This window comes from Oncorhynchus kisutch, linkage group LG11 (assembly GCF_002021735.2).
Source record: "Oncorhynchus kisutch isolate 150728-3 linkage group LG11, Okis_V2, whole genome shotgun sequence".
In the NCBI taxonomy this organism is placed as follows: Eukaryota; Metazoa; Chordata; class Actinopteri; order Salmoniformes; family Salmonidae; genus Oncorhynchus; species Oncorhynchus kisutch.
In genome coordinates this window covers 36,008,475-36,036,368 of record NC_034184.2, presented here as the reverse complement: position 1 = coordinate 36,036,368, position 27,894 = coordinate 36,008,475, and the positions used below count along the sequence as shown (strand labels likewise).

Here is a 27,894-nt window from a genome sequence, read left to right as displayed (position 1 = left end):
TCTACTGCAGCACTGTGGTAGGTTGTATCAACCATGAATTGATTTAATGTCACTCTTATCCATCATGTCAACAACCCATGTGTGTCATGATTTTATCATTGAGTAAGTGTTACATGTGATTTAAAACATGCCTTGGGTTGCTTGAACAGACAATATTTCACAACAAGTTGGTCATAAAGAGTAACTACATAACGATTGTGATATACATATGTGGCAAGAATGTGTTCTTACATGAGTTTCATAACTAGTATATTACAGTTTATATGTATATGGCAGGGTTTGCTACACTATTGTCATTCAAAAGCTAGAATAGGAAAGAAACTTATTTGTAGAAAAAAGTAATGTGATGACTTGAATATGCAGGAATAGACTTTAAAAGAGTATGAGGATATACACATTTTATAAATGAGGGAGTATTTGCATAGCCTAATTATTCTAAACTAAGTAAACAAAGAAACGTCCTCTCACTGTCAACTGCGTTCATTTTCAGCAAACTTAACAGGTGTAAATATTTGTATGAACATAACAAGATTCAACAACTGAGACATAAACTGAACAACTTCCACAGACATGTGACTGACAGAAATGGAATAATGTGTCCCTGATCAAAGGGATGGGACAAAATCAAAAGTAACAGTCAGTATCTGGTGTGGCCACCAGCTGCATTAACTTCTTGGTGACAGGGGGGCAGTATTGAGTAGCTTGGATGAATCAGGTGCCCAGAGTAAACTGCCTGCTACTCTGTCCCAGATGCTAATATATGCATATTATTAGTAGTATTGGATAGAAAACACTCTGAAGTTTCTAAAACTGTTTGAATGATGTCTGTGAGTATAACAGAGTTCATATGGCAGGCGAAAACCTGAGACAAATCCAACCAGGAAGTGGGAAATCTGAGGTTTGTAGTTTCATTTAAGTGATTGCCTATCCAATATGCTGTGTCTATAGGGCCAGATTGCACTTCCCAAGGCTTCCAGCAGATGTCAACAGTCTTTAGAAAGTTGTTTGAGGCTTCTATTGTGGAAGGGGGTTGAATAAGAGCTGTTTCAACAAGTGGACTAGGCTGTAGCCAATCAGTTGTTTACTGCGCGGTCACGCGGGCGCGCCGTGCCTTCTTTTTCCTCTGTAATGAATACGCTATTGTCCGGTTGGAATATTATTGAAGATTTATTATAAAAAGTCCCTAAGGATTTATTGTAAACATCATTTGACATGTTTCTACACACTGTAATGGAACTCTTTTGACTCTTCGTCTGGATTTTGCGCTCGCGCATTGTGCCTTTGGAATAGTGAACTGAACTTGCGAACAAAATGTAGGTATTTGGACATAAATATGGACGTAATCGAACAAAACAAACATTTCTTGTGGGAGTCCTGGGAGTGCATTCCGACAAAGATCAGCAAAGGTAAGTGAAGATTTATAATGCTATTTATGGCTTTTGTTGCTGAACGCTGTTCTCAGATTATTGAATATTGTGCTTTTGCCGTAAAGCTTTTTTGAAATCTGACACAGCGGTTGCATTAAGAACAAGTTTATCTTTAATTCTATCTAAAACATGTATCTTTCATCAAAGTTTATGATGAGTATTTCTGTTATTTGATGTGGCTCTCTACAATTTCTCCGGATGTTTTGGAGGCATTTCTGAACATGGAGCCAATGTAAGGTTTTTGGATATAAATATGAACTTGATCGAACAAAACATACATGTATTGTGTAACATTGATTCCTGGGAGTGTCATCTGATGAAGATCATCAAAGGTGAGTGATTAATTTGATCTATATTTCTGCTTTGTGTGACACCTCTCTTTGGTTGGAAAATGGCTGAATGCTTTCTGTGACTAGTTGCTGACCTAACATAATGATATGTTCTGCTTTCACTGAAAAGCCTTTTTGAAATCGGACACTGTGGATGGATTAACGAGAAGAGTATCTTTAAAATGGTGTAAACTACTTGTATGGTTGAGGAATTTTAATTATGAGATTTCTGTTGTTTTGAATTTGGCGCCCTGCAATTTCACTGGCTGTTGGCGAGGTGGGACGCTGGCGTCCCGAACGATCCCAGAGGTTAAGTACTGCAGTGCATCTCCTCCTCATGGACTGTACCAGGTTTGCCATTTCTTGCTGTGAGATGTTATCCCACTCTTCCTCCAAGGCGAGTTCTCTGACATTTCTGGGGGGAATAGCCCTAGGCCTCACCCTCCAATCCAACAGGCCCCAGACGTGCTCAATGGGATTGAGATCCGGGCTCTTCGCTGGCCATGGCAGAACACTGACATTCCTGTCTTGCAGGAAATCACGCACAGAAGAGCAGTATGGCTGGTGGCATTGTCATGCTGGAGGGTTATGTCAGGATGAGCCTGCAGGAAGGGTACCACATAAGGGAGGAGGATGTCTTCCCTGTAACACACAGCGTTGAGATTGCCTGCAATGACAACAGGCTCAGTCCGATGATGCTGTGACACACCACCCCAGACCATAACAGACCCTCCACCTCCAAATCGATCCCACTCCAGAGTACAGGCCTCGGTGTAACGTTCATTCCTTTGACGATAAACTTGAATCTGACCGTCACCCCTGGTGAGACAAAACCTTGACTCGTCAGTGAAGAGCACTTTTTGCCAGTCCTGTCTGGTCCAGCGACGGTGGGTTTGTGCCCATAGGCGACGTTATTGCCAGTGATGTCTGGTGAGGACCTGCCTTACAACAGGCCTACAAGCTCCTAGTCCAGCCTCTCTCTCTCTCACGCCCTGACCTTAGAGAGCACTGATGGAGGGATTGTGCTTTCCTGGTGTAACTCGGGAGGTTGTTGTACCTGTCCCGCAGGTGTGATATTCAGATGTACCGATCCTGTGCAGGTGTTGTTACACGTGGTCTGCCACTGCGAGGATGATCAGCTGTCCGTCCTGTCTCCCTGTAGCTCTGTTTTAGGTGTCTCACAGTACGGACATTGCAATTTATTGCCCTGGCCACATCTGCAGTCCTCATGCCTCCTTGCAGCATGCCTAAGGCACGTTCTCGCAGATGAGCAGGGACCCTGGGCATCTTTCTTTTGGTGTTTTTCAAAGTCAGTTGAAAGGCCTCTTTAGTGTCCTACGTTTTCAGAACTGTGACCTTAATTACCTACCGTCTGTAAGCTGTTAGTGTCTTAAAGACCATTCCACAGGTGCATGTTCATTAATTGTTATGGTTCATTGAACAAGCATGGGAAACAGTGTTTAAACCCTTTACACTGAAGATATGTGAAGTTATATAGACTTTTACGAATTATCTTTGAATGACAGTGTCCTGAAAAAGGGACGTTTCTTTTTTTGCTGAGTTTATGTTGCGATTACCCTCTCTTATGATGCAGCAAAATGCTTTATGTCTCCTTCCTTTGATGCAAAGATAGTTTGACCTTGAAGGAAATGGAAAATCTGTTTTATTTTTTGACAGGTGATGTAAATATAACATACATTTAGTTTTTTTACCTCCTGCATAATGATATGTTCTTTATAGACCTCCTCCACACTTTGTTCTCCTGTTTCCTGCCATTTCCTCAAAGATTGAGATACAATTATAGGGAGCTCTGACTGAGAATCTGACAAATAAATAAAATAATTGTTACCTCTATATGGATGGAATTAGAAACGGAACATGTAGAGCATCAGAATAGGATATACAGTTGAAATCGGAAGTTTACATACACTTAGGTTGGAGTCATTAAAACTCGTTTTTCAACCACCACAAATCTCTTGTTAACAAACTATAGTTTTGGCAAGTCGGTTAGGACATCTACTTTGTGCATGACACAAGTAATTGTCCCAACAATTGTAAACAGACAGATTATATCACTTATAACTCACTGCATCACAATTCCAGTGAGTTTTCTCTGGTTCTGACTAGGTGGAATACAGCTATGATCCGGAGGTGACTTTTTCGTAGCAGCTAAGAGAACTTTCACAGCAGGTTTGGATCATTAACATAGCAGGTTAGGGGAATTATATTAATGTTAGGAAAAGGGTTAGGGTAAGCTAAAATGCTCTCCTAAGCCAAAATGCTCTCATAACCTGTTATGACTGTATCCCATCTAGTCACAACCATTTTCTGTGACTCCACTCCTCCTCTGCAAAAGAGACTGCCATGTTCTGGGCTGGTTTGAGCTGATTACAACTTTGATATTCTTGAGTCGTTCCTATTGTTTTCATGGGATAGCTTACCCAAAATACAAATTTACAAGATTTTCTACTTACCTTGGCAGTTGTCAATTTATGTTGCAGAGGTTTGGAATGATACTTTTGAAGGTACTTCCATGCTAGGATATATGCCCTGATGTGTGCAATTTATTAGAGGTCTGAGGAAGCTAACACCATGCAGCCAGAGGCTGCTGAAATGAAAGAAAAGAGGTTGGTAGAAAATATGTACATTTTTATTTTGGGTGAACTCTTCCAAATGTATGGCTTAATACACATACAGTATGTGAGAACAGTGGCTGCATAAACTAGCTGTAAATGTTTCTTCCTCCAAATGTCCAAAACATATCCACATAGCACTCACCTGTTCTGCAGAAGAAGGAATTGCAGTTGCGAGTAATTACGTATAGGCAACTGAGATGAATTATTTCTCGGATGAACCAATAACGCACTGGAGGTAACCATTTCATATGGATTTGTCAAATAATGATACTGATACTATTTCAAACAGACAGATGTCGTTGCAAAATACATCAACATGTTTAGATATTGCATGCGTTTTTAACGTTATTCCTATTCTACACACCCCTCCACAAATCCCACAATCACTTTTTGTCGGGCGCATTTGTCTGGTGCTCAGCGCCCGCCCAACTTGTTGTTCACTTTGACAAATTCCTGGACTTGAGCAGATCAGATAAAGCCACTCTGATCTTTGATTGTCGGACTAACGGTTACACAGTGAGTATTTCAAAAGTTGATAGAATATATTAACGACGTCGAAACGTATTTTATTTTTCAAATATTTGGCAACAGTGAGGTGAAAACCATGGTCATCTCAGGTTCAGTTTGGTGTTGGGCTATTTTGACTTGCGTTTTAAGCTATTTTTACAATATGTTGACAGCATACGCTGAAATAAATTGGCCAGCGAGTTCCACGACGACGAACGTTTGGCTTAACCGTGTTGATACATTGCCTTTGGAGCTGCGCACAAACCTAAAATCCGTATGGGTCAAAATCCCAAAGGATATCGTCAAGGAATCTGCCTTTTCCAGAGCTTTTCAAATGGAACCAATTGATGGAAAACCGGCGGTTCCAAAAGGTGGAGGGAGATTACCAAAGGACTTGAAAAGAGTTATGGGGAAAGTGACACCTGATGCTATATCTTCTGGCAGATATAAAACTGCGCCAAACCGTTCCAAGTATTTTACTGATGACAGAAAAAAGTCGGACCGTTTTTTTGACGTAAATGACGGCACACTTGCTTTAAGTAACCGTACAAAGCGAAGTACAGCCTACGGCGAATATTCGGACAGGAGTCAAATTGGAGGTCCTGGTGACGCATTTTCAGCCGAGAAGCTTTTGGAGCCTTTTGGTGTTTATAGTCCGAGGACAGAATACCGACGAACTGGGGAGGACGCAAGAACTGGTCCGAGGCAAAGTGAGTCGCTTCTGGTCACCTCTACTTTCCCTCTATCCGGAGACTCTGCGCACAACCAGGCGATGGGGCACTGGGTTGGAGACAACAGCAGCGTGAGTTCAAATTGACGTTTATAATATACAAAAACACGATTTTTCAAATGGTGTGCATTCTAAAGTAAATTTTAACACATCCTGCATGCATTTTACTCGATGTTTCACCCGCGGTATATTTCCAAAGTCTATCATTCAGTTGCGCATCATTACGCTCAGCTTTCTCACGGCGCGCAACAAAATGCATGCGTTTCTTGTCACTTCAACTCTGAGGGAGCGTGTCTCTGAATGATTTACAGACAAGAGATTATTCATGTAAAACATGTCTGTCACAGAATTGAGGTTACTTTGCTTTATGGCTATTTAATTATTAGTCCATAATTATAGGAGAGGGATTAGAATCAACAAATGTTAGCGCTCCTATTCGATTGGACTGCATGGTTAGGCTATTTGTAAGCGTTGTCTGTGAAATATTGGTATTTTCATTAAAATGCAATTAAGAAAATGTGTTGCAAGCATACAGTGAAATATTTCTCCATCCATATTGTACTACTTCCACAACTACAGCTCCGAATGTGCACTGTGCCTCATCCATACAATAGACACGAACTCTTTTTTTTGTCACAGACATTACCATTTTATCTGCACTCATACCATGATGGCCCATGAAAAACATATTTTCATAATGGATGAAATTATCACATTCTTAATCACAACAATCTGCACAGACAAAAAAAAAAAAGAAGCTCACCCAGGCTTGAGGCTGCTAAGGGTATACTCCGAAGAGGAGTTTTTTCACCTTTTTACAATGAAGTCTTCCTTTGTCAATGGCATTTGTCCCACTGTTTTAGGTCCAACTGCCAACATCAGTAAGGTATGGTAATAGTAGCAGTAGAAGGTGTGTCTAATATGTAATAGGTTACTGCAGTATAATTGTAGTAGTCATTGATACTGTGGTCCAAACTGATCAGGGGTCTGTTAAAAACAATTTGTTGCTGAATGTTTTGCTTTCTGTAAGTTCATGCTCCTACGAGATCCACTGATGCTGATAGAGAGTATGTGTAGCACAGGTAGTTCAGTGAAATACACCTTGCCTGAGTAACTTTTCCAGAGAGCTGAAGACTCATGTTAGCTCTCAAGGATATTGCCTAGGCTTTAGCTCAGTGGGCTGATGTGATCTTGAGGCGCAAAGACAACCCGGGTTGGATACCTGATAGATTACATTGTACATCACTGTGGAAGGCTATAATGAAGATCATGTTACTGTGTGAATGTACCCCCAAAATGGAAATAGTCTTATATGTGGTAATTGAATACATATACCTATTACTGTGTAATTATTCCTGTAAGTATAGTGCAACAAATATTGTATTTACTCATTGATAAACGGCACTTGCTCTATACTTAGGGTTAGAGGTTGGGTAAAGGTAAGGGTTAGGACTAGGGTTAGGGTTACTGTTGTAAGTACAATGTAAGTACAGTGTAACAACTAGTAATTACAATAGTTGTTATGCTGTACTTATAGGAATATGTGTACTCACACAGTATTAAGGGAACTGTAAAGTGTTAGCCTACCATTCCTATAACAATATTTTACTCCTCCAAACTACACTCGTATCTGCCTTTATTGTGAATGATTTGTGTGAAGGGACCTCAATGCAACACATCACCATGGGTTCTCAGCACTTACTCAGCCCTCTGAGATTCATTTGGCTTCACAAAGTGCATTTTATGTGACTGTCCAGTGAAAATCTCATTTTTAGATGTTCATAATGTTCTCTTAACTCATGCCTAAATAATGTTGTTTATTCATCCTATAATTGTATTTGTGGCCATAGCATAAATTGGAGAAAACCCCCCACCTCAAACAGGCCGTTCATCCATGTTTCTCAAATGTCAAATTTCGAAGTTGTTCCAAAATTCACATTTCGAACTGTTTAAGGTGAAGTTCAGGCATTGACGCAAGATTCTTAAGGTTAGGCATTAACTCTGAATTGTAAGGGTGAAGGTTTGGGATAGGCTTTAAACAAAAGTATTTAAAAAAATACTTTCCATTGCTTGATTTCAACTTGTAACCTTTTAAATCAGAGGCAAATGCTTATGCCCATCTGCAATCCTGTCCACAACACCTTAGCAAAACCGAAACCTACTTGAAGGTAACAGCACTCACTGTTGGCCCTAGTGGCCAGTTTCCACGTCACCCCAAATGTCCTCAGACATGGATGGACGTCGAATACTGACTTGTATCACGGGTGACCTGGCTGATTTCCTCATAGAGATAGCTAGCTAACCACGGTTTGTGGTCATCAGCTATCCTTTAGCTCAAGAAGCTATCGCCAGTTTTGTACAACGCGACTCAGACCAGAACATACCAGACCTATTTTTCTCTGCATATCCCCGGATTTCAACCGCAAGCTCTGGACATTTACACCTGGATCTCGCAGCTAGCTAGCTGCTATCCGTGTGACTATTGGCTTACGTCGATCCCGGAGCAAACATCAATTATTCCGTAGCTGGCCAGCTGAAGAGTTCCATCAGCCACTCCTGGGCTACAATCACCTATCCGGACCCATTTTAGTGCCGATGCGGAGCCCCACCGGGCCTTCGCGACTGGACTACCGACTTTATCTGCCCGAGGGAGTTATCCAACTGGCCCCTCCGACACGACGTTACCTGAACGCCCATCTGCGACCCGCTAATCGTTAGCTGTCTTATCGGCTGCTATCTGAATAGGTCTATCAGACATTTTTTCTTGGGTCACTATAACTATATCTATTTTGCCAATTGTATTGATCCCCTCTACCACACGGAACCCCACTAATCTACCGACAGAAACGCACGAGGTGGCTAAAACAGACCTACATCCTCTGCTAGCTTGCTACCGATGGCCCGGCTAGCTGTCTGAATCGCCGTGGCCCCAACCAACCTCACTACTCACTGGACCCTTATGATCACTCGACTAAGCATGCCTTTCCTTAATGTCAATATGCCTTGTCCATTGCTGTTCTGGTTAGTGTTTATTGGCTTATTTCACTGTTGAGCCTCTAGCCCTGCTCATTCTACCTTATCCAACCTTTCAGTTCCACCACCCACACATGCAATGACATCACCTGGTCTCATTGATGTTTCTAGAGACAATATCTCTCTCATCATCACTCAATACCTAGGTTTACCTCCACTGTATTCACATCCTACCATACCTTTGTCTGTACATTATACCTTGAAGCTATTTTATCGCCCCCAGAAACCTCCCTTTACTCTCTGTTCCAGACCTTCTAGACTACCAATTCTCATAGTTTTTAGCCATACCCTTATCCTACTCCTCCTCTGTTCCTCTGGTGATGTAGAGGTGAATCCAGGCCCTGCAGTGCCTAGCTCCACTCCTATTCCCCAGGCGCTCTCTTTTGATGACTTCTGTAACCGTAATAGCCTTGGTTTCATGCATGTTAACATTAGAAGCCTCATCCCTAAGTTTGTTTTATTCACTGCTTTAGCACACTCTGCCAACCCGGATGTTCTAGCCGTGTCTGAATCCTGGCTTAGGAAGACCACCAAAAATTCTGAAATCTTCATCCCTAACTACAACATTTTCAGACAAGATAGAACAGCCAAAGGGGGCAGTGTTGCAATCTACTGCAAAGATAGCCTGCAGAGTTCTGTCCTACTATCCAGGTCTGTACCCAAACAATTTGAACTTCTACTTTTAAAAATCCACCTCTAAAGACAAGTCTCTCACCGTTGCCGCCTGCTATAGACCACGCTCTGCCCCCAGCTGTGCTCTGGACCTCCACTCATCACTGTCAAACGCTCCCTGAAACACTTCAGCGAGCAGGCCTTTCTAATCGACCTGGCCAGGGTATCCTGGAAGGATATTGATCTCATCCCGTCAGTAGAGGATGCCTGTTTTTTTTTTTTTAAATGCTTTCCTCACCATCTTAAATAAGCATGCCCCATTCAAGACATTTAGAACCAGGAACAGATATAGCCCTTGGTTCTCTCCAGACCTGACTGCCCTTAACCAACACAAAAACATCCTATGGCGTTCTGCATTAGCATCGAACAGCCCCCATGATATGCAACTTTTCAGGGAAGCTAGAAACCAATATACACAGGCAGTTAGAAAAGCCAATGCTAGCTTTTTCAAGCAGAAATTTGCTTCCTGTATCACTAACTCAAAAACGTTCTGGGACACTGTAAAGTCCATGGAGAATAAGAACACCTCCTCCCAGCTGCCCACTGCAGATAGGAAACACAGTCACCACCGATAAATCAACTATAATTGAAAATTTCAATAAGCATTTTTCTACGTCTGGCCATACTTTCCACCTGGCTACCCCTACCCCGGTCAACAGCACTGCACCCCCCACAGCAACTCGCCCAAGCCTTCCCCATTTCTCCTTCTCCCAAATCCAGTCAGCTGATGTTCTGAAAGAGCTGCAAAATCTGGACCTGTACAAATCAGCCAGGCTAGACAATCTGGACCCTTTATTTCTAAAATGATCTGCCTAAATTGTTGCCTCCCCTATTACTAGACTGTTCAACCTCTCTTTCCTGTCGTCTGAGATTCCCAAAGATTGGAAAGCAGCTGCGGTCATCCCCCTCTTCAAAGGGGGGGGTCACTCTTGACCCAAACTGCTACAGACCTATATCTATCCTACCCTGCCTTTCTAAGGTCTTCGAAAACCAAGTCAACAAACAGACTACCGACCATTTTGAATCCCACCATACCTTCCCCGCTATGCAATCTCGTTTCAGAGCTGGTGATGGGTGCACCTCAGCCATGCTCAAGGTCCTAAACGATATCTAAACCACCATCGATAAGAAACAATACTGTGCGGCCGTATTCATTGACCTGGCCAAGGCGTTCGACTCTGTCAATCACCACATCCTCATCGGCAGACTCGATAGCCTTGGTTTCTCAAATGATTGCCTCGCCTGGTTCACCAACTGCTTCTCTGATAGAGTTCAGTGTGTCAAATCTGAGGGCCTGTTGTCCGGGCCTCTGGCAGTCTCTATGGGGGTGCCACAGGGTTCAATTCTTGGACCGACTCTCTTCTCTGTATACATCAATGATGTCGCTCTTGCTGCTGGTGAGTCTCTGATCCACCTCTACGCAGACGACACCATTCTGTATACTTCTGGCACTTCTTTGGACACTGTGTTAACAACCCTCCAGGTGAGCTTCAATGCCATACAACTCTCCTTCCGTGGCCTCCAATTGCTCTTAAATACAAATAAAACTAAATGCATGCTCTTCATCCGATCGCTGCCTGCACCTGCCCGCCTGTCCAGCATCACTACTCTGGACGGTTCTGACTTAGAATATGTGGACAACTACAAATACCTAGGTGTCTGGTTAGACTGTAAACTCTCATTCCAGACTCACATCAAACATCTCCAATCCAAAGTTAAATCTAGAATTGGCTTCCTATTTCGCAACAAAGCATCCTTCACTCATGCTGCCAAACATACCCTTGTAAAACTGACCATACTACCGATCCTCGACTTCGGCGATGTCATACTCGTCGCCAACCCCACTGGCTCCAGGTCATCTACAACACCCTGCTAGGTAAAGTCCCAACTTATCTCAGCTCGCTGGTCACCAAAGCAGCACCAACCTGTAGCACGCGCTCCAGAAGGTATATCTCTCTGGTCACCCCCAAAACCAATTCTTCCTTTTGCCGCCTCTCCTTCCAGTTCTCTGCTGCCAATGACTGGAACGAACTACAAAAATCTCTGAAACTGGAAACACTTATCTCCCTCACTAGCTTTAAGCACCAGCTGTCAGAGCAGCTCACAGATTACTGCACCTGTACATAGCCCATCTATAATTTAGCCCAAACAACTACCTCTCCCCCTACTGTATTTATTTATTTTGCTCCTTTGCACCCCATTATTTATATCTCTACCTTGCATATTCTTCTACTGCAAATCTACCATTCCAGTGTTTTACTTGCTATATTATATTTACTTCGCCACCATGGCCTTTTTTTTGTTGCCTTTACCTCCCTTATCTCACCCCATTTGCTCACATTGTACATGGACTTATTTTTTCTACTGTATTATTGACTGTATGTTTGTTTTTACTCCATGTGTAACTCTGTGTTGGTGTATGTGTCAAATTGCTTTGCTTTATCTTGGCCAAGTCGCAATTGTAAATGAAAACTTGTTCTCAACTTGCCTACCTGGTTAAATAAATGTGAAATAAAATAAATAAAAAATTGAGTATGATGTCATATTCCTGAGGAGAATGAACTGACTAATCAGCGGTCTAGAGGAGAATGAGCTGGCCAATCAGCGGTCTATTTACGTTAATGTTTTTAATGAGCAGTATACGCCCACACCATTCTGTTATTGGGGTACATCCACACCCTTCCAACACAGAAAATATGATTTTTAACAAACCTAATTACAAAATGTTGGTTTAAAAATGATTTATTTCATATTGTATGTAATTATAGGCCATAATTGATATAAATCTGGGGCAAATGCTGCACTTGTTTTGTTGCCTTGATAATAAATTCAACCGCTACTTACACATGCACACATATGCATGCATAAACAGACACACACACAAACACACACTATGCTGTGGAATTAATCAGAGAGCAGAAGCAGGCGGGAATCATATTTGACAAGCTTGCATGTGATGAATTACTCTAATAACTGTCACAGCATAGTAATGTTGAGGAGTATAGCCTTATTGTATTGTTATTATATATCTATTTATTTTCATTTGGTAGGAGAGATTATATTATGTTGCACTTCATATTTTTCACTAAAATCTCTACAGTTACTTTCATGTTTAATCTGAGCGAGGTCGTGAAGCACTACTCAGCACATGCAGTGGTGGGACATTCATACATCCATTATTTCTCAGGTGCTTGGAATGCAGAGGACTTATCACTGAGTAAGGAATCCCCATACGCTATGGTGTTTTAGACATAGCAAGGCTAGCTGTAAGGATTTGTGATAATGGAGTGCTGGCTTACAGCAAGCATTTAAAGTCTAATGCTGTTGCCAATCTTAATTGATGCCTGTTTAAAGATCATTAGAGTTGATTTTTGTGCCAAGAAGGTTGGAATCGATTGTTGAAACCTCTCAAACTGGACATTCAAGGTTTATTTGCTCAATGTGGCTTTCACCAGATTTCCGTTTGGAGGAAATGGGGACTTCACAGAATAGCTTTTCCTCACTCACAAAGACATAAACAATCAATTCAATCCATATGTGGTTAGGAAAGACCAAGGTCTTTCTATAGCTGAGCCATTTATTTTTGGTTTGTCGTTAGCTACTTGTTGTTTTACAATCAATTAGCTAACAAAATGTATGCAGTCAATATGTCACTGCAGGTGTTTGATTAAAATGATTTATTATGAATACATTAATACATTCATCCTTAATCACAATAATAAAACATGTGTCACATATTGTTCTGTAATAAGTTTTTATCTTAGTGATTGCATAACTTGCTTTCACAGTCTGTCATTAATGTGAATCTGATTATTAGGGTATCATAACATTCAAATCTCTGAAAAGTTAGAGGGGTACCTCAAAACAGCAACAGTAATCAGAGTGAGCATCACCAAATGTGTTCGGCTAATGAAAATACTGCATTTTCTGAATTAATTATTTTCTACTTCTTTTATTTTGCTATTCCAATCCGAAAAGGCAATTTACCAGTTTAACATCAAATCAAATTGAGATATTGGCACCGAATTGCCTGTGCTTGCCAGTGCAATGATATGGGTTGGAGTCTAGAGAGGACAACAGTGGCACAGTCACAGTCTTTCTTCTCCTGCTACCTGCCAGCTCTGTGTTGTTTGACAATCACTGCATCTCTTGCAGTTGTTGTCCATTATGAGATGTGGCTACAGTACAGGAATGATGGAGAACACATCTTTCTCAGTGGTACTGCAGATCCAACCAGTGTGTTGTGTGTCAGGGCCCAATTCAATTAATGTGTTTACGTCAATGTCTAGACCCTATGAGACATATTTTGTTTAATCATTCAATGTATTCAGGCTCCCCACCCTATCTCGCCTTATAAGGAATCAGGTCATGACTGGCTTTTCTCACAATCAATTATTTTTTGGTTAGTGGAGATGTTGATGGCTATAGGGTATAGTGGATGATTGGAGTTTAATACCTCGCCATAAGATGGTTTATGTTAATGATGTATTTAATTGTTGAGTGTTTTCCCCGATATCAAATCACATTTATTAGTCGCGTACAAATAGTTTACATATATTATTGCATTCCACACTAAGATCCTCATACCAACGGTCAAGCATGGTGGTGGCCGTGTGATAGTGTTGGGATTATTTTCTGCTTCAGGACCTGGATGACTTGCCTTAGTAGAAGGAGCCATGAATTTTGCTCTGTATCAAATAATTCTACAGGAGAATGTCAGTCCATCCGTCTGTGAGCTGAAGCTGAAGCGCAGCTGGGTCATGCAGCAAGACAATGATCCAAAACACACAATCAAGTCTACATGAAAATGGTTAAAAAGCAACACATTTGAAGTTTTGGAATGGCCTAGTCAAAGTCCAGACCTAATCTCAATTTGATATTAAGTTCTGGACTGGAAACAATTAGTTCATGCTTGAAAACCCACAAATGTCACTGAGTTAAAGCAGTTCTGCATGTAAGAGTGGAACCAAAAGTTCTCCACAGCGATGTGAGACTGATCAACAACTACAGGAAGTATTTGGTTGCCGTCATTGCAGCTAAAGGTGGCATAATCAGTTATTGAGTGCAAGGGGGCAATTACTTTCTCATACAGGGGAATTTGGTGTTGAATAACTTTGCTAATGAAATATTTGTAAACTCAGGATCCCTTTATCTAATATTAGGTTTTGGTTGAAGATCTGATAACATTCAGTTTCAACAATATACAAAAATAGAGAAAATTAGAAAGGGGGCAAATCCTTTTTAATGGCACTGTACATAGGAGGTGGGTAAAACAGTATGTAAACATTATTAAAGGGATCAGTGTTCAATGACTATCTAGATAGGGCAGCAGTCTCAAATGTGCAAGGTTTCAGTCTCTCGGTTTTTTTATGTTGCGATTACCCTCTCTTATGATGCAGCAAAATGCTTTATGTCTCCTTCCTTTGATGCAAAGACAGTTTGACCTTGAAGGAAATGGAAAATCTGTTTTATTTTTTGACAGGTGATGTAAATATAACATACATTTTGTTTTTTTACCTCCTGCATAATGATATGTTCTTTATAGACCTCCTCCACACTTGGTTCTCCTGTTTCTCGAATCAACTCTGCCATTTCCTCAAAGATTGAGATACAATTATAGGGAGCTCTGGCTGAGAATATGACAAATAAATAAAATAATTGTTACCTCTATATGGATGGACTTAGAAACTGAACATTTAGAGCATCAGAATAGGATATACAGTTGAAATCGGAAGTTTCCATACACTTAGGTTGGAGTCATTAAAACTCGTTTTTCAACCACTCCACAAATCCCTTGTTAACAAACTATAGTTTTGGCAAGTCGGTTAGGACATCTACTTTGTGTATGACACAAGTAATTTTCCCAACAATTGTTAACAGACAGATTATTTCACTTATAACTCACTGTATCACAATTCTAGTGGGTCAGAAGTTTACATACACTAAGTCGACTGTGCCTTTAAACAGCTTGGAAAATTCCAGAAAATTATGTCATGGCTTTAGAAGCTTCTGATAGGCCAATTGACAACAATTTGAGTCAAATGGAGATGTACTTATGTATATATTTCTTATGGATGTATTTCTTATGGATGTATTTGTTATGGATGTATTTCAAGGCCTACCTTCAAACTCAGTGCCTCTTTGCTTGACATCATGGGAAAATCAAAAGAAATCAGCCAAGACCTCAGAAAATAAATTGTAGACAAGTCTGGTTCATCCTTGGGAGCAATTTTCAAACGCCTGAAACAATAGTACGCACGTATATACACTATGGGACCACGCAGCCGTCATTCCACCCAGGAAGGAGACGCTTTCTGTCTCCTAGAGATGAACGTACTTTGTTGCGAAAAGTGTAAATCAATCCAAGAACAACAGCAAAGGAATTTTTGAAGATGCTGGAGGAAACAGGTACAAAAGTATCTATAGCCACAGTAAAACGAGTCCTATATCGACATAACCCGAAAGGCCGCTCAGCAAGTTAGAGGCCACTGCTCCAAAACTGCCATAAAGAAAGAGACTACGGAAAGAAAAGCTGAAATAAATCATTCTCTCTACTATTATTCTGACATTTCACATTCTTAAAATAATTGGTGATCCTGACTGACCGACAGGGAATTTTACTTGGATTAAATGTCAGGAATCGTGAAAAATGTATTTTAAATGTATTTGGCTAAGTTGTATGGACACTTCCGACTTTAACTGTAAATATACAGTACCAGTCAAAAGTTTGGACACACTTACTGATTCAAGGGTTTTTCTGTGTTTTACCAGTTTCTACATTGTAGAAAAGTAGTGAAGACATCAAAACTATGAAATAACCCATATGGAATCATGCAGTAACCAAATAAGTGTGAAACAAATCAAAGTATATTTTATATTTGATATTCTTCAAAGTAGCCACCCTTTGCCTTGATGACAGCTTTGCACACTTTTGGCATTCTTTCAACCAGCTTTATGAGATAGTCATGAGGTACTGTAGTCACCTGCATTTCAATGAACAGGTTTGCCTGATTAAAAGTTATTTTGTGGAATTTCTTTCCTTCTAAATGCATTTGACCCAATCCGCTCTGTTGTGACAAGGTAGGGGCAGTATACAGAAGATATCCCTATTTGGTAAAAAACCAAGTCCATAATTTTGGAAGAACAGCTCAAATAAGCAAAGAGAAACAACAGTCCATCATTACTTTAAGACATGAAGGTAAGTCAATCCAGAAAATTAGAAGAACTTGTGCAGTCGCAAAGATTATTACGTGCTATGATGAAACTGTCTCTCATGAGGACCGCCACAGGAAAGGAAGACCCAGAGTTGCCTCTGCTGCAGTTGATAAATTCATTAGAGATACCAGCCTCAGAAATTGCAACCCAAACAAATACTTCACAAAGTAACAGACACATTTCAACATCAACTGTTCAGAGGAGACTGTGTGAATCAGGCCTTCGTGGTCGAATTGCTGCAAAGAAACCACTACTAAAGGGCACTTAGTGGGACTATCATTTGTTTTTCATCTGGACAATGACCCAACACACCTCCAGACTGCTGCAGAGATGGTTGTCCCTTCTGGAAGGTTCTTCCATCTCTACAGAGGAACTCTGGAGCTCTGTCAGAGTGACCATCGGGTTCTTGGTCACCTACCTGACCAAAGCCCTTCTCCACCGATTGCTCAGTTTGGCTGGGTGGCCAACTCTAGGAAGCGTCTTGGTGGATCCAAATTTCTTCCATTTAAGAATGATGGAGGCCACTGTGTTTTGGGGGACCTTCAATGCTGCAGATATTTTTTGGTACCCTTCCCCAGATCGGTGGTTTGACATTATTTTGTCTCGAAGCTCTACGGACAATTCCTTTGATCTCATGGCTTGGGTTTTGCTCTGACATACACTGTCAATTTTGGGACCTTATATAGACAGGTGTGGGCCTTTTCAATCATTTGAATTTACCACAGTTCAAATCCAATCAATTTGTAGAAACATCTCAAGGATGATCAATAGAAACAGGATATACCTGAGCTCAATTCCAAGTCTCATAGCAAAGGGTCTGAATACCTATGTAAATAAGGTATTTCTGTTTTTAATTATTAATACATTTGCTACCATTTCTAAAAACCTGTTTTCACTTATTCATTAATTGATGAGGCAAACATTTTATTTAATACATTTTAGAATAAGGCTGTAACATTACCATGTGTGGAAAAAGCAAGGTTTCTGAATATTTTCAGAAAGCACTGTATTTCAAATGACTGATATTCTTATATGAACTGTAACTCTTTGAAATTGTTGCATGTTTGCATTTATATTTTTATTCAGTGTAAATAGGCTACCAGATAAATGCTTGATATACGTAGCTATAGAGAGGCTAGTAGACCATGTAGGATAGACTGCATTGTCTGCATAATGAAAGAATAACCTAGTCAGCTATTCTTTTGACGGTGGACTGATTGTTTTATTTGGCATTAATAGACTGGTTTGATACAGCACAAACGTTCTATCCTAGCTGCGAGAACGCAATTGCGGCTAATGTAGGCTATGGGCATATGCCTACAGGACGGTTGTGTGTATACTGTATATAAAAAAAACATTTATTAGTTACTGATTAGTTTGCTGTTGCATCAAAAATGTATTTTTACAATCTGCAATGTTTGAATTTCCTACTTTAATTACTAAACAAGTGAATAGGTGTTGCTGCCAGCCAGCATTCTAAATAGCAGCATTGTGACACCATCGGCCTAAATCTTCGTGAAACATAAATGTTAGGCTTAACATGAGAAAATAACTACCAAATAAAAATAAATATCGATCCATTTAAGCAAAGGTACAGGCTACTACAAGCGCTAGCACCACATAATCCAATAGCCTATTGATAGGAAACTGCGTAGATGTCGCTATTTCAGAACCATGGTCAGAGATCAGTAGTCTATACTTCGTAAGTGACTGTCACGTTTAACAAACACATTTTTTTTTTTTTTGGGGGGGGCATACTCCGACTTTGTGGGGCCCCAGAGAAACTGCTCTACGTCAGTGTGGGTGTCCCTTGAAATTGTATTTAAATCCTGTGTTGGGCCCCTTAGGTTACTCTGAAAAGCACCAGTCCAACATAAAAGTGTCTGCAGTCTTCTATCCAGAGAAGGCTTGTATTTCAGTGTTCCACACTTCTCATACAAACTGGAGGTGACTGTCAAGATGACTGATCATATCGAACAACTATCTCCACCATTAGAATAAAGTGATATTTGAGGGATGTAGTCTTCTTACAGTATGGTCCAGTGGAAGATTGGAGGGATGTAGTTAGAAAGCATGACAAGTCCTATTCAAACTTAATGTTTCTAGTTTGAATTAAATAGCATTGGCCAAGTTGTCCTTCCTACCTCTGTTAAATTAAATAACCACTGGTGCAATCCATGTTTGACTGCTGCTTGGCCAACTCTGGCTACATGAGTTATTCTTGACTAAACCTCGTCCCCAACCAACGAGAACACTTTGAATTTCAGAGTTTTCCGACCTCGGCTGGAAACCTAGTGAACTGGTAGCATGGTGAAGTGATTTTGTCAGAAGTGCGAGAGAGAGAGAGATGTCCAGCTCGTATCACAATGTATATCAAAAGGAAATTATGTCTTGAATACCTCTGTTGCCTTGGCGTCTGTCCATTCAAGCATCTCCAAAGATTCAACATTTCTGCATTGGCGAACAACGCTTGTAATATAACTTTAATGTTTCTATCTGCTCGTTGTGCCGTGGTGTTTCGCAAAAGATACAGGATTGGAATTCAATCAGGAACAAAATCAGGCACTCAGAGTCAATTCTAACAACAACAAAAAACAATAATAAAATGTTAAGATAAGGGATGACTGATCTCCACAGAGAGTGGGAGCCATTCTGAAAATGATTGGTTGACTTTCCTTGGGCAAGGCTCTCCCCACATCAATAAAACAGGAATAAATGCACTGCTTTTGGCCTTCCAGGGTCCTTACTTAATTTCATGTACGCAAGTGAGTGATCATATGTATTAAATTGTACTTACCGAGAAGGCTCAAAATAAGTTTTGCTACCATTCTTGTTTGTTATGGGTATTTACGTAAGTGCAATACTGCATCATACAAATTATTGAATTTGCAATGTGCCTTCTGCAACATCAATAGCCAAGCATTACATATACAGTATGTTAGAGGTTCATTGCTGCTTGGTCCCCGGTCGCTGCATTATTTGCATGTATAGTAGTTGTTCTCTATTGACATGAGCTGCAGTTGATCTGGCTAACAATAATGAGAGGGATGTACGAACATTTTGTTTCCAATTATGTACCCGTGATGAATCCACTTAGGACAATTTTTCCTCTTAGTCATCTGCCTGGGCAGCCTGCTGGCCCTGCGGTGGATTGCCGTTGACCCAATTCTATGGGTCATTGTTAGTTAACAGTCATACAGCTAATGAGGAGAAACAAAAGATGTGGGTGATGCTCTCACAATTTAGACAACATTGTCTCCGTTGTCTATGCTTAGCCTAAACCCAAATCTTAGCCTGACCCTTGTGTTAGGGTCAATTACAGTCAAATCAACAGATCATCTATGGAATTGTATGATTTGTTCCCTACAAGTCTAATGAAGGGTGAAATTAATGAAAATTATGGTACAATGCCTCTGGCATCACTTACGTTGTGAAAATGAAGGACAACCAATGCCTTTCGGTGTGATATGATATGGCTTCATTATAAAGCATTCCCTACAGGAAAGAGGATTTATTACAGACAGATGTTATTTACCATACTAAGTATCAGGCTCCTTTGCCTCTGACCCATCATAACCAGCAACACATGAAGAAACTAATACTAGCCTACACTGTTTGGTGGGACTTTTTTCCTCCTCTCATTTTTTCAGATGCAATTAGTTAGAACATTGGAGCCATTTAACTAAATCTGTATTCCAAATTACTTCTGACTCTGTTGTTGGTCCTTGCAGACATGGCACATTTAGTTATGTAAATGGTTATCTTTCTCTTTGATGGATTGGTTAATTAACCTGGAATGGAGATAATCTAAGCCGAGAAGAGTTGTTTGATGGGTATATTGGGTTTTGGCATTGTTCTCTAATTCTTGTGTGGCTTTTTTGGTTTAATGACTCGTTCTATGGGTCCCACAGGGTTAATGTGTTTAAACTCACTGTAATTTAGCTTTCTTTCAGTCTCCATTTTTAATTTATGATGTAACGGCACATTGTTGCTCCTCTCTTGATATTTATCTTCTGCTCTCTCTCCGTCTCTCTCTCCCTCCCTCTCTTTCTACCCCCCTCTCTCTTGTTCTCTTTCACTTTCATGGGCATTCATATGGAGGTGGACCCCCCCCCCCCATTGCTGCTACAACAGCTTCCACTCTTCCAGGAAGGCTTTCCACTAGATGTTAAAACATTGCTGCAGGGACTTGCTTCCATTCAGCCACAAGAGCATCAGTGAGGCCTTGCACTGATGTTGGGCAATTAGGCCTGGCTCGCAGTCGGCGTTCCAATTCATCCCAAAGGTGTTCGAATACTTTGAGGTCAGGGCTCTGTGCAGGCTAGTCAAGTTCTTCCACACCAATCACGACAAACCATTTCTGTATGGACCTCGCTTTTGGCACGGGGGCATTGTCATGCTGAAACAGGAAAGGGCCTTCCCCAAACTGTTGCCACAATAAGCACAGAATCATTTAGAACGGTTATTCCCAAACTGGGGTGTGCAATGCCGTCAGGGGTATGCTAAATAAAAATGTGATTCACATTTTCAAACAGTCCATTTAGATTTTCCAAAGGGGCTATACATTAGGGTGAGTTTTTTTTCTTTCTTGAGTAGCCTCGTTTCACTCCCAAAAATAAAATTATACCATCTAGTGTTCAGCTAAATAAAAACACAATGTCAAATAATTAACATCACATTAACCGTTGCTCTCTCGTAGGAATTCCACTAACGGTCCATATGTAGCCAAACGTAGCTGCTGCTCATTGTGTTTGCTCTAAAATAGATGAATGGTTAAAAAACGTAAGGCCTGTGGCCATAGACACATACCAGCTCTACTGGTAGTACTGCTACTACCAGCAGTGCTACACCTGCACCTGTCGAAGACACAAGTTGTACTGCTTCCACGAGCACATCCAGTGCCAGCGTCAGTAATTCTACATTTGTTGCTAGCCTAGCTAGCATGGACACTAACAGTTGTGAATCTGATGCAGCCGAAGAGCTACTGCCCCCTTACGAAAGCACCGAACAACAGACAGGGACATTGGACCATCATAGAGGTGCAAATATGATGAGAACTACATTGATTTGGGGTTCAATTATATGGTGAGTAGTGCCCTTCCTCAGCCTCAGTGTGTTATATGTGCAAAAGCTCTCACAACTCGATGAAACCTTCACTCTTGCGCAGACATTTAGAAATGAAACAGGCCAATTAGAAAAATAAGCCACAGGAGTTTTTTTAGCAAGAATTGAGACGACTTTGGAGAAGTAAGACATGTTTAAAAGCAACAGATACCATTAATAAGGTGCTAGAAGCATCTTATATGGTGCACTACCGAGTGGCTAGGACAGGCAAGCCCCATACTATCGTGGAGGACTTCATTCTTCCTGCTGCTGCGGATATGGCTGGGACAATGCTGGGGGAAAAGGCCCAAAAGAATATACAGACAATGACTTCATCAAACAGCACTGTTTCATGATGCATCAGTGATATGGCAGGAGATGTTTTGAAAAAATTACTGCTTTGCATACAAGCCAGTGAGTCAACAGATGTGGCGGACCTGCTCCTGGTACATGTCCGTTACGTTCATGGGGGGTCAATTAAGGAAGACATCCTCTTCTGCAAACCACTGAATACCAGGACAACAGGAGAGGATATTTTTTAAGTACTGGACAGGTTTGTGATATCAAATGGACATTGGTGGTCAAGATGTGTTGGTATCTGTACTAATGGCGCAAAAGCCATGACAGGGAGACATAGTGGAGTGGTACACTCGCGTACAAGCAGTACAGATAGGGCAATCTTTGTATTGAATTCATTAGTTGAGTATGTGGGAGCAAAGGACAGTCCTTTAGACAAGACCTTTACACAATCATCATCAAGGGGTTCTCCAGAAATGTTGATCACAGCCTTGTTCTGGTCCTGCTCATGTGGTTGAATAGTCTTGATTTCTTTCTCCCCCTCCGTGTTGGATTCTTCCGCGTCCACTCCCTCTCTTGTTGAGGAACCTGTGTGACTCCTCTTCCTGGTCTAAAAAATCTTGGGAGGAGCTAGCCTCTGAGTGTCTGGGGTGATCCTCATCGTCACTGCTCGTAAAGTTGAAAGAAACAGATCAAGGCTTCCTCTCTGATTTTCCTTTTTACTTCTTCAATTTCTGTTTTGACTACTTGTCCGTCCTTTTTAGATTATTCTATTAGAAGTAGCATTAGGTCAAAAGAACACTTGATGAGAATAGCCTCCCATTTATCTCTCAATTCAGTTTTACCTTGTGCTCCATTAGCTGGAAACGTCATAATACGGAGTCCTCTAGGGATTAGGCCTTTCCTCCAATAGTCAGACAAGGTGATAGAATTGAGGTCAAGTTTGGTGTCTTTCTCCATAAGGTGTTGCAAGTCTCTGTAAGCCTTGTTTAAGTCCATTCCAGTATTCTCTGTGGCTGTCATCTCATCTAGCAATGAGGTAGTGGTAATAATCCTTTGACCCTCTTCATGGGAATAGGAAAATCTTGTAGCCTCTTAGGTAAAATCCATAGTATGAGTTGTAAAATGTCCCCAAAACACAGGAAAAAAAGACTGTGGAGCTGCTTCTTCTAAGCACTACCCAAGTGCTATGATTAACTTGTAGGGAAAAAGAGAGGAGGAAGTGAAGCGCTGGTAAGGTATATTAGATTTGGTAGACAGAAGGTGCTCTTTGGTAAAAGGGGTAAATTGGTTATAAAAAAGAAAGGAGGACCAAGGCACTCTTCATATAATTAATTCAAATGCCTTTATTGGTATGTTCAAGTGATAGGCATGTTATGTAAATCAAATGGTACAACCCCCCCCCCCCAGGTTGTAAGGGTGAATATTTCACAAGCCACTGTACATATAACTAGGAATAAAGTGACAGATAATAAACAGGAACAGTACCGTATGTGATGAGTACAAAAGGTAGTTCAAGAAGGGTCAATCCAGGTATCTATTTGGGTAATTATTTAAATAACTATTTAGCAGCATTATGGCTTGGGGGTAGAAGCTGTTCAGGGTCCTGTTGGAGCCAGACTTGGTGCATCAGGACCGCTTGCCATGTGGTGGCAGAGAGAAAAGTATTTTACTTGGGTGGCTAGAGTGTTTTTAGGGCCTTCCTCTGACAACACCTGGTATCGAGTTCCTGGATGGCAGGGAGCTTGACCCCAGTCATTTACTCTCTGTAGCGCTTTGCGGTCGGGTGCCAAGCATTTGCCTTACTAAGCAGTAATGCAATCAGTCAAGATGCTCTTAATGTTACAGATGTATAACATTTTGAGGATCTGAGGGCCCATGCCATATCTTTTCAGCCTCCTGAGGGGGAAGAGGCATTGTCGTGCCCTCTTCATGACTGTGTTGATGTGTGTGGACCGTCATAGATCATTAGTGATGTGACACGGAGAATCTTGAAGCTCTCGACCCAATCCACTACAGGCCTGTCGATATTAATGGGGGCATGCTCGGCCCTCTGTTTCCTGTTGTCCACGATCAGCTTCTTTGTCTTGCTGACATTGAGGGAAAGGTTGTTGTCCTGGCACCACACTGCCAGCCCTCAGACCTCCCTATAGGCTGTCTCATCGTTGTTGGTGATCAGGCCTACCACAGTTGTGTCGTCGGCAAACTTTATAATGGTGTTGGAGCTGTGAGAAGCCACGCAGTCATGGGTGAATAGGGAGTACAAGAGGGGACTAAGCACACACCCCTGAGGGGCCACCGTGTTGAGGATCAGCATGTCAGATATGTTGTTGCCTTATGTGAAGCGAGTAGTACACAGCGTTGTACCAGATCTTCTGTTTCTTGGCAATTTCTAGGTCTTCTGAGATCTCTTTTGTTTGAGGCATGGTTCACATCAGGCAATGCTTCTTGTGAAGAACAAACTCAAATTGTATGTTTTTTAATAGGCAAGGCAGCTCTAACCAACATCTCCAATCTCGTCTCATTGATTCGACTCCAGGTTAGCTGAATCCCGACTCCAATTAGCTTTTGGAGGAGTCATTAGCCTTGGGGTTCACATACTTTTTCCAACCTACTCTGTGAATGTTTAAATGATGTATTCAATATAGACAAGAAAAATACAATAATTTGTGTGTTATTAGTTTAAGCACCCTGTGTTTGTCTATTGTTTTGACTTAGATGAAGATCAGATCAAATTTGATGTCAAATTTATGCAGAAATCCAGGAAATTCCAAAGGGTTCACATACTTTTTCTTGCCACTGTATACTGTAGCTGAGTAGGCTGCGGCCCTTCGAGAAGCCAGATTTGGACATTGCATATAATTGAACAGTTCCATTTAACGTCATGCTTTTCATATAAATAATTGTATATAATTTAACTGTTTCTCGCAGTTATTTATCCCAGGAAAATAAATCTTGGTATCCCTAGCTTATCATGAGGTATTCTGGTTCGGGTGAGCTGAACCTCGAGACTTCCTTAATGTTATAGATTGTGCACCAGCTGTTGTTTATAAAGAGACACACACCTCCCCCTTTGAGCTTACCCGACGCTGCCGTTCAGTCTTGCCGGTGCATAGTAAAACCAGATAGATGTATATTGTCCTTGTTCAGCCACGACACCAAGAAACATAGGATATTACAGTTCTTCAGGTCCTGTTGATAAGATAGTCTCAAACGGAGCTCGTCCAGTTTGTTCTCCAGTGATTGTACGTTCGCCAATAGAACGGAAGGCAGAGGCGGTTTATGTTTTCGGCCACCCTGATGTAGTTTCATCAGGGTGCCCGCACTCTCTTACACCGCCATTTTCTTTTCCGAGTCTCGGGGATTAGGGCCTGGTCCGGGTGAGGAGTATGTCCTGCGCATCTGTCTTGTTGAAGTAGAAATCTTCATCCAAATTGAGGTTAGTGATCACTGTTCTGATGTCCAGAAGCTCTTTTCAGTCATAGGAAACGATGGCAGAAACATTATGTATAAAAAAAAGTTCAGATCAGTGCACAAAAACACACAAAATAGCAGAATCCGTCAGGAGCCCATAAAATGGCTGTTATCCATTGCAGAGCCATTCTTGACAAGAGAGAGGAGGGAGTGAGAGATTGAGAAAGAAAGGTAGGAATACTGGCCATACTTAATTTTGTTGTTCACTGAACGATTTTCGGAGTCCACCGTCATGTAGGTATCATTCCACATGAGATACTGATAAGACACTTGACAGCTTGCATGCCTGTTCAGATCATTGCAACCAACAGACTAGCTGATCTAGACAACCTGAGGAACATTCATCATTGTGCTGTCATACAAAGATTATATTTTATGGTAATGTAGCAATAATAGTGTATATCCCATGCTGTTAGACACAGCAAATGCATGGTGTAAGTGCACTTGATTGTAGATATAGATGTACTTGCAATTGCATACAATTAAAATGCTTTTTGTTTTTATTTTTAGGTGATCCTGACCTTGACGAAGCAGTATGACTTTAACTTGGGTGCTTTCACTGAGAGTTCTCTCTGGAGGTAAGACTTCATGAACGTTTGATGTATTCAGAAGTGCTGAACTAGTAGGGCTCTGTTTCTTGTGTTTTTTTACCAAGTTTTTATTTGTTGTTTTTTGTTGTTGGAGGGGTTATAGGTACATTTAAATGGTTGATGTATACATTTATAAAAGATGTACCTGTAGGCTGCCACTCAAAAGAAAAACAACATCAAGAAATACATATAGAGTTGAAGTAACAATAAATTCAGTATAAATGGGAAAAGCAAACAAAAAACAAGTGGGCCTCCAACCTCCCATCCCATTCCCCCAGCCAAAATGTATTTATATAGCCCTTCGTACATCAGCTGATATCTCAAAGTGCTGTATGGAGTCTCCTATTGCCTTGGAAGAGGTGTTCTTCACTGATATATCCCTTAAACAATGTAAACTATGCTTTGGTCCTATTATTACTCACACAATGTATATTTGGCTGAAAATGGAAAAACAATGTAACTAGGAATGAAAAGCCCCCATATTGGAGTATGGTCATACCATTTTCATTCCTAGTTACATTGTTTTTCCATTTTCAGCCAAATATACATTGTGTGAGTAATAATAGGACCAAAGCATACAGCACTTTGAGATATCAGCTGATGTACGAAGGGCTATATAAATACATTTGATTTGATTTGATATTTATCTCTACACTCAACCAGGGGGCAGAAGATCATGTCTAAACCAATTTAGGATGGGGCGAAATGCTAGTGCCTGGAAATACAATTAAAGGTTTGGTACGGAAAGCCCTTCTACGTCTTTCCCTCTTTGAAGTTTGTACATTGTATCTGGGATTGTTTACCTTGCCATATATATTTTGAAACCCCACTATGAATTTTATCCCAATAGCCAGAAGGTGGTGCCATGGGAGGCATTGAACTACAGAAATTCAGCCATGGCAATATATTAATTCTGACAACAGATATTCTGCAGTTAAACAACTGGGATGTTATTACATCTACTGAGGTTGGATTTAATTGATTTGAGCATTCTCTGAAAGATTTTGGTATTGGTTTTATCTAAGGAAGGAAATATATCTACTCCTAAATATTTTAAATGGGAAATGATTGGGATTCCATAAGTAGAGATGGAGTCATTCATCGGGGTCTTGAGAGGCAGTAGGGCTGATTTGGTTAGATTAATTGTATAACTTGAGACCAAGCTGAATTCATCTATGATCTTCAATATGTTTTGGAGTGATTGAGATACATTGGTCTTGATATAGTAAAATATCGTCTGCGTATGAAGTGATCACTAGATTTGAGGGAAATGTGTGTTATTTCCTTCGATTAACAATTTGCTAGGGCCAGGAGTTTTATGGATAATAAAATAGCAAGGGATAAATTAGATTGCCCTGTTTGCTGCTTCTAATGATTCTGAATGGAGCAGATACAATATTGCCTGCAATAACTATGGCTGAAGGATTGCCATATAGCATTTTAGTCATATTAATGAAATTGGAGTCAATTCCCATAAGTTCCAAGACAGACCAGAGATATGACCATTCTAGTCTATCAAAAGCTTCTAGAGATAATACAGCCCAAGAAGCTGTTGTTTCTAATGAAGAAGTTAAGATACTGCATTTAAGATACTGCATTTAAGATACTGCATTTAAGATACTGCATTTAAGATACTGCATTTAAGATACTGCATTTAAGATACTGCATTTAAGATACTGCATAATAGTTGTCTGAGGTTATCTGAGGATATATTTTTTTTTAACAAACCCTCTGTCTTGTCGAACGCAGAAAACAGTTTAATATCTGTGTTTTTGTAAGATAGTGGGCGATAGTGAGAACACTGGTTGGCATACAATACAACTTTGTCCATTAGTTACAGCTAAAAACAAAAATGTGGCTTATGTTCTGTTCTCAACCCCC

The 27,894-nt window shown here is 40.7% G+C and overlaps 1 protein-coding gene across 3 annotated transcripts in view; it reads left to right on the top strand.

Annotated features, from left to right (window-relative positions):
* Positions 1–4,836: 4,836 nt before the first annotated feature.
* Positions 4,837–27,894, top strand: part of LOC109899727 (VPS10 domain-containing receptor SorCS3) — a 64,905-nt gene continuing 41,847 nt past the window's right edge. For all 3 annotated transcript variants that reach the window (XM_020495196.2, XM_020495197.2, XM_020495195.2), the window contains exons 1-2: positions 4,837–5,701; positions 25,934–26,001. In XM_020495196.2, coding sequence (XP_020350785.1) covers positions 4,997–5,701; positions 25,934–26,001 — 773 coding nt within the window. In that variant the 5' untranslated portion in view covers positions 4,837–4,996. The remainder of the gene's footprint in view (positions 5,702–25,933; positions 26,002–27,894) is intronic.